General features: G+C 39.0%; 1 protein-coding gene across 1 annotated transcript; it reads left to right on the top strand.

Annotated features, from left to right (window-relative positions):
- Positions 1-609: 609 nt before the first annotated feature.
- col10a1b (collagen, type X, alpha 1b) lies at positions 610-4,446 on the top strand. The gene is made up of 3 exons (XM_057353259.1): positions 610-756; positions 914-1,035; positions 2,058-4,446. The coding sequence occupies exons 2-3, from the start codon at positions 930-932 to the stop codon at positions 3,908-3,910; spliced, it is 1,959 nt and encodes a 652-aa protein (XP_057209242.1). The 5' UTR covers positions 610-756; positions 914-929; the 3' UTR covers positions 3,911-4,446.
- Positions 4,447-13,275: the final 8,829 nt, after the last annotated feature.

The raw sequence follows: 13,275 nt of genomic DNA on the forward strand, positions 1-13,275 counted from the left end.
TATAAAATGTCTATAGTGAACCTATTGTTCAATTACATGTTAAACTGAATTTATGTAAGAACAAAGATTTAATACGTCATAATTATTCTGCAGGTGTGTTATTCTGGGTTTAGGGTTGGATGTAAGTTAAGGAGTTTAAATAGGCCTACACCAAATATAAAGTGCTACAGTACTTGGTATGATAATGAATATATTATAGTAAAGCTTTAAGACAGACACTTGACTGTCATCAAACTACTAAAGTTTAAAGTGAGGCCACCAGGCCAGTTCTGCCCTCTGCTTTTCCAATGTATAATAACCACACATTTCATCTCAGTTTAGAGACTGATCCTAAGATGCATATCACTAAAACTAATCAGCCCAGAGGGAAAAAGTAGTAAGTGAATCATTTTCTTATTATTTGTGAAATGCGCTTATTCCTAGCAAAACAAGAAAAAACGATTAAAACAATTTTTTGGTTCAAAAAATGAACCAAAAAGTAGACTCTTTTTTTAAAGAATGACCCTAGGTTTAAATGATAGGCGTTACCAAATGATGGTAAACACTTGTGCATTCCCAAGGGACACCAAGCCCTTCATCAAGACTGACATCTCAGTAGGAAGAGGCAGATTCTGGGTGCTGCTAGAGAAGCCAAGTTTGTATAAATATCGGAATCTCTGAACAATAAAAGAACAGCTTGGAAAGTTATACAGATATTATACAGGATACACAGATTGATTGAGACTGCAGCCTGACTTCTGGAGCTCCAGCCTGCTGGTGGGTAGATTTTATTTTTAAATTAATTTATGTTCATTAAATCGGGAACAATAACTGCTTTCAAATAACAATTGAAATAATAATTTAATAGTAACTATAATAATGATAATATTAATTTGAGTGGTATGAGACATGACATGTCCTCTTGCAATTGTAGGTTTTGCTTCAGAAATATGGACCTCAGTGTAGCAAGCGTTCTACTACTTGTGGTACTGGCTGAGACCACCCCTGAGAGATACTATCATGTTAAGAAACAGTCTTTTCCTACAAAATCCCACAGTGAGTATACAATTTATGCTTAACATATGTTCATAGCACTATCGATAGAATGTATTTTATCTGTCCTATGCTGTGCCGTGTAAAATATGTCTGAATGTCTCTAAACCATAACATCTGCGTACAGGTGCACATTACACAAGGGAGTGTAATGTAAATAGTGAAAACAAGATTGACTCTTTTAATTTAAAAATCTGTCCAATCCAAGAGTGTTTTATAGGAATCTGGTAACACGTTACATGTTGTATTACTAAACCTACACTCTCCTACAGCTACAATACTTAAAATCACCTGGGTGAAAAAAGACAGCAAAGGTATATTGTTGACCCACAAACATTGTTTTGCATGCAATAAACTCGCAATTGTACAGTTGAACAAGTACTGATAGTATTGACCACATTTTCTTGCTTCTAGGTTGAGAAAAATACATAACCAGACAAACATTTTATTTATTTCTAATACTGCGTATTAAGTCATATTAATTCTATTAAAATATTTTTCGTCATAACTGTTCCAAGGTTACTCATGTAACCAAATATCTAGCCCCAAATCTAATAGTTTCAAATGACATTAATTAACTCATTAACTCTATGTGTAAGTTTTGTGTCTTGAGTTAAGTTGCACAAGACAGAAGTGGGAACGACACATTAATACAACTGCCGAAAAGCACTGTTAGAAACAGACATTGATACATATGCTTATCTTACATGGCAGTAAGTTCTCTATTCAGGGTGCAAACCTCCAATCAAAAGAATCAAAATAATGTGTAGTCACTTTGTAGCGAATTCAGTAGAAGAAAACATTGTTGTTGTAACTAAAGCATGTTTGCCGTAATTTCCATTAAAATGGAAACAAGAACATAATTAGCCATTTCAACTGTAAATACAGTAACACTTATTGATAACATTATTAAAAAAATCATGACAATTAATTTTGAAAAATATAGATCTGTCATGATATGTCACAGAGTGTGTTAAAGATTATGTTGTAATATTGTGTCACAAATATCTTTTTTTTTTCTTTAGCTGTTGCTAGTCAACCTGGTATTCCAGGATCCCCAGGTGAACCTGGTCCGCCTGGTCCCCCCGGCCCAGCAGGAATACCTGGAAAAAATGGTTTTGGACAGACTGGACCTATAGGCCCACCTGGACCACCAGGTCCAGCAGGTTACTCCTCACCAGGAAAACCTGGAAGCCCAGGAATACCTGGAAAACAAGGGGCATTAGGATTTCCAGGTGAGAAGGGACATCCAGGGCCTCCAGGACCACAAGGGGCAAGAGGAGCATCAGGACCACCTGGAACCCATGGGCCTGCTGGCATTTCCGCTCCTGGAAAACCTGGACCACACGGTCTTCCTGGTGGAATGGGCCCACGTGGAATACCAGGCCTAATAGGGCAGCCTGGAATTCCTGGTGTGCCAGGCCAGAAAGGAGAACCCGGCCATGGTATTCCAGGGAGAACTGGTGGCCCAGGTTCAGAGGGTCTTCAGGGGACTCCTGGTCAGCCTGGAATTGGAAAACCTGGACCAGCTGGATTTTCTGGAGAGCCTGGAAAGCCAGGAATGCCAGGAAGGGATGGAATACCAGGAGCTATGGGTATGCAAGGCCAAAAGGGTCACACAGGAGCACCTGGGGTAGGAGCACCAGGAAAACCAGGCCTGAATGGTGCTCCAGGTTTGCCTGGGCCAGTGGGCCAAAAGGGTCCTCAGGGACCAGCAGGACAACCAGGAGCTCCAGGTCTGACTGGTAATGGAAAGCCTGGAATACATGGACTTCCAGGAGAGAGAGGAGTGCCAGGAATCCCAGGTCCCACAGGCCAAAGGGGAGAGCCAGGGCAAAAAGGTTACACAGGTCAGCCAGGTGGAACTGGGCAGAAAGGTTCACCAGGTCTGCAGGGTGTTATGGGTTTCCCAGGAGAGAGGGGAGCACAGGGACCTAAAGGAGATAATGGAATGGGTGGAGTAACAGGCCCTAAAGGTTCAAAAGGTGAACAAGGTGCACAAGGTTTCACAGGAAAGCAAGGTATTCTAGGTGCAGCAGGTCCCCCAGGCCAGATGGGTTTTATGGGACCCCGGGGTCCAAAGGGTGAACCAGGATTGACCAGTGCTCCAGGTATTCCAGGCAGAATGGGACCACCAGGAGATAAGGGACATCCTGGGCTTCCAGGGCCACGAGGTGAAAATGGCGAAAATGGTATCCCTGGAGCAAGAGGACCAGCAGGCCAAGTGGGACTGGCCGGTCCACCGGGGCTTAAGGGACATCCAGGACCCCCTGGCCCAACAGGTCTTACAGCAAAGGGAAGTTCTGGACCTCAGGGTCCTCATGGTATACCTGGTGCCAGAGGTCAGGATGGTCTCCCAGGCCTTCCAGGTCCTCCTGGACTACCTGGTCACCCAGGCGAGATTATGTACTACAATGACAAAAGCATGCCTATTAAGTCTCGTAAGATGCCAATGCCTGTTAGTCATGAACTGATTAAGGTACCCATGTCAGCATTTACAGCACTTCTTACCACTGCATATCCCAATCCTGGAACACCAATCATATTTAACCAGATAGTCTACAATGGAGAGAACCACTATAATCCAAACACCGGCATGTTTACCTGTCAAGTTCCAGGACTGTACTACTTTTCCTTCCATATACATGTCAATGGAGCAAATGCATTAGTAGCACTTTATAAAAATACAGAACCAGTCATGTTCTCTTATGATGAGTACAACAAGGGTTTTCTTGATCAGATGTCTGGTAGTGCCATCCTTATGCTACATGCCTATGACACTGTGTACATTCAGGTTTCAGATGATCAGTCAAATGGCATTTATGCTGATGAAAATGTTCACTGTTCCTTTTCTGGTTTCTTGATTGCCTCAACATAATTTTTTCTCGATTGGAGTTTTAGGTTCCTCGCCACCATTTGCATACTGTTTTGCACTATTTGCCTGGCCAGGGGGGCTGCTTTAGAATTTTAAAGTTTTACTTAATTAATATTGCATATAGGAATTTATAGTCTGTTTAATATTTGACCTGTGTTTCTCTCTGCTGTATCTTAAATGAGTGCTTTCACTGTGCATGCGTGCCTGCGTGTGTGTGTTCATGTTTGTATATCCCGGTGGGGACCTAAACCTGAATGCACACCAACACATGGGGACTCGTGTCACTGTGGGGACCAAAATTGAGGTCCTCACGGGCAAAAAAGCTTATAAATTGTACAGAACGATATTTTTTGAAAATCTAAAAATGCACAACGTTTTCTATGATCTTTAGGTTTAGGGGTTGGGTTAGGGGTAGGGGATAAAATATACAGTTTGTACAGTATACAACTCATTAGGCCTATGGACTGTTTACTAACTTTAATTGTTTTGCTTATAGTCAATGTTTATCATGTACAGCTGTAAATGTAACAATGAAAATTGTAAAAAGCACTATATAAATAAATAAAGTTGAATAAATAAATAAATGAATTGAATGGCCTGTTACGGTTTAAATTAATGTTTAAATGACATTAGAATTCAAAGTAATCACTTTGGTAATCTAAAATACTTTTCGGTTGTAACTATAATTTGATTACCTCCCATTTAAAAGTAACTGTAATAAAATGCAGTTACTCAAACTTTGTATTTTAAATACATTACTAAGTTACATGTATGTTGATACTCCCCAGCCCTGTGCGTGCATGCAAATGAACAAACTACAAAGCTCAAAGTCCATGCCAAATGGAGTTATTCTTTTCTGCATTTATTTCTGTGATGCAGCTACATGTCACACATTTCCACAATGCCTACTTATGTTGTTCCAATGTATTTTTTAATTAAGTTGCAGTTTCTAAATTCTCAACTAGTTCACACTTAAAAATGTATGTTTATAATCAATAACAACATCACTTTTCCAATATTTATTGTGACACATCATACAGCACAAAGCAGACGTAGGCCCAATCCCAATTCTATTTTCTACCCCTTCACCTACCCCTCACCCTTGCCCCTTGAAACAAATTTTCCGCTAAGAAATGGGACACCCCTACAACACTGGTATACATCATCATACGTCGTTGCTAGCTCCTAACGTTACGTCAGAGGACATGCGCCGATGCACCGGGTATATGACATACAAATATATTTTCTATTATCGTGCAATCAGTGCTGTCCGCTAGCAAACTTTAGCGATTTTTTTGCAAACGTTAAAAGAACATCACTGTAAATACAAACACAAGATTGAATGTAACATACACTGTAAAAAATTGCTGTTAAAAAACAGCCAAATTCTGACAGTAACATACTGTTTTTTGTTAAAACAGTAATATACTGTAGAAAACAATGCATCCTAGGCTTGCTGTTAAAAAACAGCCAAATTCTGACAGTAACATACTGTTTTTTGTTAAAACAGTAATATACTGTAGAAAACAATGCATCCTGGGCAATATTTTGCAGTTTAAGAAACTACTGTTAGTTTACAGCCATCTGTCAACAGTAATCTACTGTTGTACTGTATGCAATGCATTTTGGGCTGTGTTAACCCCTTCAGACCCTGCTTCAATAAGAATGGACATTACGTCTTTTCTGGTTTAGACCAATAAAACTGCATGTTTCTATCATTTTAATAATACCTCACATATTGTTTACCAAGTTAATGCTAACCTCATTGTCTTGCCCCTGTTATATTTTATTTGGTTATGTTTTTCAAAAAAATCTAAAGATATTTTAGAGTTGTACAACACAGGATTTTATTTATTTAATGTCCATCCCAGTGGACTTGCGGTCTTAAAAATTATAAGATGGCAGACTTTTTTGCACTCCAGCTCATTACACACAATTGGCATTTCACAAACATTGATCCCTTGACTACCAAGCACAAGCATAAATATGATCAAATCAGCCATCAAGTATACGCAGAAACCCAACAGGCACAATCAGACATATAGGGCCTATATATAGGCTACACATGTGGTACTCAGACTGAAATACTGCAAAAAATATGTTTTTTCTATTTACTTATTGTATTACTCAGTCCTACAATAAATATGTATTTTTTAGCATTTTTTTTACTTTGACTTCTATCACACTGTTTAGGTTTAAATTATAATTCACATGGTTAAAACATGCAATTTTATGTTGCTTCAGTTGGGGTTTCCAGTGTTGTGGACTTGAAAAAAAACATACAAAATCGTGAACGTTAGCATAAATACTATTTTTTACATTTGTTTCTAAATTAAAGAACAGTTAATGTGAACTGAATATTTTTGCATATCCTTTTAGCATAGGAAAATATCAGAGGGTAAATAACAGTAGGCCTACAATGCAGTAGGCTATTTTTCTGGAGCATGAGAATTAGTTTTGTGAAAGTTCGTGATTGTTTCGTCAGTTCAGTAAGTTTACAATTCTTTAGCGTCCCGAATCATTTTCAGTCAGGTACTTTTGGCCAGGTGGAGTTTTCCCACAAATGTTCGACTTTTCTGCCCGAAGAGGACCCACGCGAGGACGGACCATCCGTAGCGCTTCATCTGCACCAACCTGCATTTGCACGTTCAAATTACATGGTAAATAAAGCATTTTTTTAAACTTTTATCGAGAGTATGTGGTTCAGAAAGGAAGTATTATCAAGTAATGTTTGAAATTGCTGCTTAACAAGCTGTAGTTATTAAGTAACATACACAATTTAAAAAGGGCTCGTCATCACTGAGATATAACCCAAATGTTAATATTTACTTGCATTTTACTTGCAAAACTTGAAGTTTTATCTGCTTGTTTTGTCATCTCTGAACTTTCAAAACTGTGGTTATTGCAAACTGGCTAATGTTAGTAATCTTAAACAGTCTATTGCTAGTGCCAATAACAGTAGCTGCAAATCACCACTAAACGTAATGTTTGAAATTGCGATGATTTTACGTTTAAATGTGGCTTATGTTTGAAAGGAAAGCAAACTGATAGTTTGAGTGTTTAGCAAATACAGATTGATTTAGCATCACTTGCGTAATGATTAGAAATTTGGGTGCTAATACTACGGAGCCCTTTTAGGGACATGGTGGTGGAAAAAAATGAGAGGGAAGAGAAAAATATTTTTTAAAGCTTTTGCGTTATCTCGCAAAACTTTTGCGTTCCCCCGAGAAACATTGCGTTCTCTCGCAAACATATTTGCGTTATCTCGCAAAACATTCAAACGTCCTGTTGTCCCGCTCCGTACATTAACAATGGAGCAGTTCATAGTAGATTCCCTATAACTCGTGAGCTAAACGTTGTTATAACACAAATAACACATAATTCCTTAGATTAGGATCTACAACCCAGTCTTCCTCAAAATGAGAATATAAATTGATATCATCAAGTCCAAAAGGAACTGTCTGCAAAGTGTAGGGTCTGGTCAGATCAAAGTTTACCAGCTGGGATCATGAAATCGTAAAACACAGTAACCTCTCAGCAGGGCTTCGACCAGGCACCAACAAGTCTGGCCAACTGTCCTATTCTCAACACCTTCATGACTGACCAGGACATATTTGTATACTCTCCCCTGGACTTCAAAGGAGGTTCTTGGGGGAGGACAGGACTGTTCACCAAAGTGAGAAAAGCCATGTGGCCCCCAGGGACTGAGAGCCTCAAATTCTTCCAAAAGAATGTCTCTTTCTCTTTCCTTAGCCACAAAAGACTGGTTTAAAGTGTATACACATTCTTACTCACATTGTATGCTTGTCCTCATGTTATTCTCCTTCACCTATAACCTCAAAGGCATGTGTGCTTAGTGTTATTCTGTGTATATTTACATTCTTGTACAAACTACAGGTCAATGTAATTATAACCCTTTCATGTTTCATATCTAAATGTTTCCCTTTTCATTTCTTAGAATAAGGTGTATAGCACAGTAATGTATTTTATACCATACTCATTTTATTTTATTCTAAGTCTATTCCTGCTCCAAACTCCCACGCGACCATAAATGCAAATGAGTTAGTGTGCCGGACAAAGAAACGTTTTCGCGCCCAAAAGCATCTCATCACATTGGATCGCCCACCTTGGAGGGGCTTGACGCCCCCGGTGTTAAAACATCCGGGCACGCAGGAAAGCTTGCTCGTTTGTGTGTGTTCGTGCTCGCTCATGTTCATCCGCTTGTGTGTGTTCGCGCTCATGTTTCTTCACCCTCTCGAGACCTGTCTCTCTCTTCCAAGACAGCTTCTTCCGGCAGTTTGCTTCGGCTAAGTCCGTTCTACCTTCGTCAGCCAATCTGATTCTAAGAAAGAATCCGATGGCTTGCTTCGAACTCATCAGGACTCTGAAACCTTTTTCACGTGCACCAACTTGTCCCAGCACAACCAGGAAACCAATGCAAGTATCTATAAGAATCTATTTCTAAATGGCTGCGCTTAAGCTTTGCCCCTTTTAAATAAGGAGATTGTCCTGGATGGTTTATGCAGATGCGAATAGCTGATTTAATACTGCCACTCTTTGCTTTGTCTATTTCTTTCATTCTTTACTGCTTTTACGTTTTATGTTTGTTTGTTAGTGTTTGGTCTTTGTTAGTTAGTTGGTTTTATTTCCCATTCAGTGTAGTAAATAAAACCGCATTTGTATCCACGCTCGAATCGTTTCTGTGTTTATTTATCACATATCAACGTCACTTAAACTGCTTGATTTCGTTAAGATTTCTGAAGTGGTACTGTACTACAGTAAGAATATTGTTTTTCCAAGGCCAGGAAAGTAATATTTCTTAGAGTTGATATACGATCTGCTGATCGCTCGCTGGACGAGTACATTTAGTCTGTCACTATTATTAATTCTGCTGCATCAGGTAAAGTGTATAAAATAGTTGATGGTTTATCACCATTAATTATACTTATGTAACTGTGGTTAAACTCATAGTTTCCCCGAAATACACTACAAAAGTGACTGTAAATCCGAAAAGCGTTACTACAAAAATAGTCATTAATAACTTAAATGTTACTCACTGAAGTCTCACCAAATTCAGTTTACACATTAATGCTCTCCTGCTGAATTTAAACTGGCTTTAGTTATACTACAGTATGTAACACTGAAGTTAATGACTATTATTAGTAGCCTACTGATATTCGGGTTTTGCACTTTGCAGATGATCCCTTCGGTATTGTCTCAGCCGGCTCCCACCGGTATTGTCTCAGCCGGCTCCCACCTGAGATCAATAAAAGGCTCGATTTGTGGAAAATAAAGTTAAAGTTCATTGTTTATGTTACATAGAATGAGGTGTAATTTGTGTTATAAGAACGTTTATCTCACGAGTTATTGGTCCGTGAATCTGCGACTATAGACCAATGTTTATGTAGCCTACGGAGCTAGTCTTAAATTCTGCCAGCGGGACATTAAACATGAAGTGTTTGCGAGATAACACAAATATGTTTGCGAGAGAACGCAAAAGCTTTAAAAAATATTTTTCTCTTCCCTCTCATATTTTTCCCACCGTGTCCCTAAAAGGGCTCCGTATAATACTGATATTGGTCACATGGAAAATTAGCCATTTATTCTCGTCTCATTTCCGACATATTTGAGCCTTATATAGCTGCATATTTAGTGTTTAGTGTCAACGCTTATCTAAATGTTGATTAAATTTAATTTGAGATTTTTTTTGTTTTCTGCTGTTTTACAGTGTTCCATGNCGCATTCCGCGTCCTATTTGAAAGCCACATTACGCAGCGCATTTCACATCTTATTTGAAAGCCGCATTACGCAGCACATTCTGTGTCCTATGTGAAAGCCGCATTACGCAGCGCATTCCGCGTCCTATTTGAAAGCCACATTACGCAGCGCATTCCGCGTCCTATTTGAAAGCCGCATTATGCAGCGCATTGCGCGTCCTATATGAAAGCAGTATTATGCAGCGCATTGCGCGTCCTATATGAAAGCCGCATTACGCAGCGCATTCCGCGTCCTATTTGAAAGCCGCATTACGCAGCGCATTCCGCGTCCACTGGACGCGCTAAGATATTGCACAATATATCGTCCCAGCTGTAAATCCAATAAATGGTTCATCATCTTCCATGATATACCATACCACAACCATACAAGAACCTCACAGCACCCTCACCGAATTAAAAACGAAAAAAATTCTCTTTGAATGCACTGTAAAATTACTCTTGGGTTTAATGTGATGAAGACATCGGCTAAATTGAGGCTTGAGAAAGAACAGCAGGTTGTTATTGTCTGTTGATTTTAGAATAATAACACGCTTCATAAATGTCTGAAGAGTCACATTAAAAACAAGTCCTAATGTTTCCGTAATTTAACAGAGATTACTTAGGTGAAATGAGACCGAGATTCTGTCAAATTGACATCTTTACACTGCGTTCCAAATTATTATGCAAATGATATCTTTCTCTGGTTTTCCTAATTTGTCGATGCAAATGACAGTCAGTATAATTTTCAAGTAATCAACAGTTAGGGTACATTTGGAATTTTATTGAACAAACCTCCCACTGACAACAGTATTTATTTAAAAAATGAAAAACTCAAAATGCACTGTTCCAAATTATTATGCACAACAGAGTTTGAAAACATTTCATAGGTTGTAAAAAACTGAAAATGGTCATTTGTTGAATTTGCAGCATTAGGAGGTCATATTTACTGAAATCAAAAGCTATTTCAATCAAAAACATCCTAACAGGGCAAGTTACATGTTAACATAGGACCCCTTCTTTGATATCACCTTCACAATTCTTGCATCCATTGAACTTGTGAGTTTTTGGATAGTTTCTGATTGAATTTCTTTGCAGGATGTCAGAATAGCCTCCCAGAGCTGCTGTTTTGATGCTAACTGCCTCCCACCATCATAGATCTTTCGCTTGAGGATGCTCCAAAGGTTCTCAATAGGGTTGAGGTCAGGGGAGGATGGTGGCCACACCATGAGTTTCTCTCCTTTTATGCCCATAGCAGCCAATGACACAGAGGTATTCTTTGCAGCATGAGATGGTGCATTGTCATGCATGAAGATGATTTTGCTACGGAAGGCATGGTTCTTCTTTTTGTACCATGGAAGAAAGTGCTCAGTCAGAAACTCTACATACCTTGCAGAGTTCATTTTCACACCTTCAGGGACCCTAAAGGGGCCCACCAGCTGTCTCCCCATGATTCCAGCCCAAAACATGACTCCGCCACCTCCTTGCTGACGTCGCAGCCTTGTTGGGACATGGTGGCCATCCACCAACCATCCACTACTCCATCCATCTGGACCATCCAGGGTTGCACGGCACTCATCAGTAAACAAGACTGTTTGAAAATTAGTCTTCATGTATGTGTGGGCCCACTGCAACCGTTTCTGCTTGTGAGCATTGGTTAGGGGTGGCCGAATAGTAGGTTTATGCACAACTGCAAGCATCTGGAGGATCCTACACCTTGAGGTTTTCGGGACTCCCGAGGCACCAGCAGCTTCAAATACCTGTTTGCTGCTTTGCAATGGCATTTTTGCAGCTGCTCTCTTAATCCGATGAATTTGTCTGGAAGAAACCTTCCTCATTCTGCCTTTATCTGCACGAACCCTTCTGTGCTCTGAATCAGCCACAAATCTCTTCACAGTACGATGATCTCGCTTAAGTTTTCGTGAAATATCTAATGTTTTCATACCTTGTCCAAGACATTGCACTATTTGACGCTTTCGGCAGCAGACAGATCCTTTTTCTTTCCCATATTGCTTGAAACCTGTGGCCTGCTTAATAATGTGGAACGTCCTTCTTAAGTAGTTTTCCTTTAATTGGGCTCACCTGGCAAACTACTTATCACAGGTGTCTGAGATTGATTTCAGTGATCCAAAGAGCACTGAGACACAATACCATCCATAAGTTTAATTGAACAATATAAAATTAAATGTTTACGACACTTAAATCCAATTTGCATAATAATTTGGAACGCAGTGTAAATGTTTACATGTCACACATGACTTCTTCTTATGTCCATCTGCACTTTTATTAAACAATATTTAGTATGTAAACATTTTCAGTGAAACATCATAGAAAAGAAACATCACAGAGAGACATTATTTCAGGGCCCGTATTCACGAAACATCTTAAGGCTGAAAGTAGCTCCTCCTAACTTGCTGATTTAGGAGAAACTTTTAAAAATAATGGCCGTGTCAGTCCTAATATTAGGACTCCTAAATTTTTGTGCTAAGAGTATTTCACAAAGCGTTTTAGCGCTAAAACTAGCTCCTAAACCTGTGAGACGTTAGGAATAGTGAAGACGACTCCTAAGTCACTAAGACCAAGATTTCATGACAATGAGCTTAGCCATGAAGACTATGTGCTAACTGTGTTTATGAGACAGGCAAAATGCTTACAATTAGCTGAACATAGTATAGTTTTTTTGCAAAAGATAACTACAATCATGTTTATTGTGTTATCATGGTTTTATTGTGTTTTATTGTATTTGTTAGCTGTATTTATTTTTAAATTATTGTAATACTTTTACAGCGGTTTAGGAGAGCTCTTAGTGGTAAGATGAAATGTTTTGTGAATACGGGCCCTGAGCAATAGAATTATTCCTGCTGTCACAAATAGGATAATGAACTCAAAAGTAAATATTGTCGTCATTTATTCTCTCTCATGTGGTTATAAATCTGTATGTGAGTCTTTCTTCCGTGGCACACGACGGAAGATATTTTGAGAAATGTCTCAGTGGTGTTGTGTTCATTCAGCGGAAGTCAATGGAGTTCAGTGTTGTTCTTCAAAATATCTTCTTTTGTGTTCTGCGGAAGAAAGAAACTGTTTGAAATGACATGAAGGTGAATAAATGAGGGAAGAATTCTCATTCATTATCTCTTCACACGCCGCTGGAACAAACACTAAATATGTCCATCAGTTTTACTGAAGCTCGGCTCTCTCGTGCTCAGTTTAACAGGTTGTGAATGTGTAGCAGGAGTTTTCGGCTCTTGTGGAATAGATTCTGTCTGATGAACTCTTGAAACTAGGGATGCACCGAATCTAACATTCTTGGCCGAAGCCGAAGCCGAACATGATGTGAAACACTTGGCCGAAGGCCGAATAATACCGAACACCGAATATGGTTTTTGCATTTCTTCTATTTATTAAGCTATTTTTTCACTATTGCACAAACTGAATAGTCAAAATTTGCTTTTAAAAATTTGTCTTGCTTTTCAATAAAATACAATACAACTTAATATAAAATTGAGCAAAACAAAATACATTAAAACAAAAATTTAATAGCCTATATTAATTAGGCCTATAACTGACTGGTAAAAGAATGTAATGTAAGTTACTCTGTACCCCTACAACAAAACA

The sequence above is a fragment of the Triplophysa rosa genome, linkage group LG15 (assembly GCF_024868665.1).
Source record: "Triplophysa rosa linkage group LG15, Trosa_1v2, whole genome shotgun sequence".
Lineage (NCBI taxonomy): Eukaryota > Metazoa > Chordata > Actinopteri > Cypriniformes > Nemacheilidae > Triplophysa > Triplophysa rosa.

What these genes read in the sequence shown, in the direction of transcription:
- col10a1b (XM_057353259.1), top strand. Translation starts at nt 930, where the DNA reads ATGGACCTCAGTGTAGCAAGCGTTCTACTACTTGTGGTACTGGCTGAG. An exon ending in TTTTCCTACAAAATCCCACA is followed by an intron (nt 1,036 to 2,057) that starts GTGAGTATACAA and finishes TTTTTTCTTTAG; the next exon opens with CTGTTGCTAGTCAACCTGGT.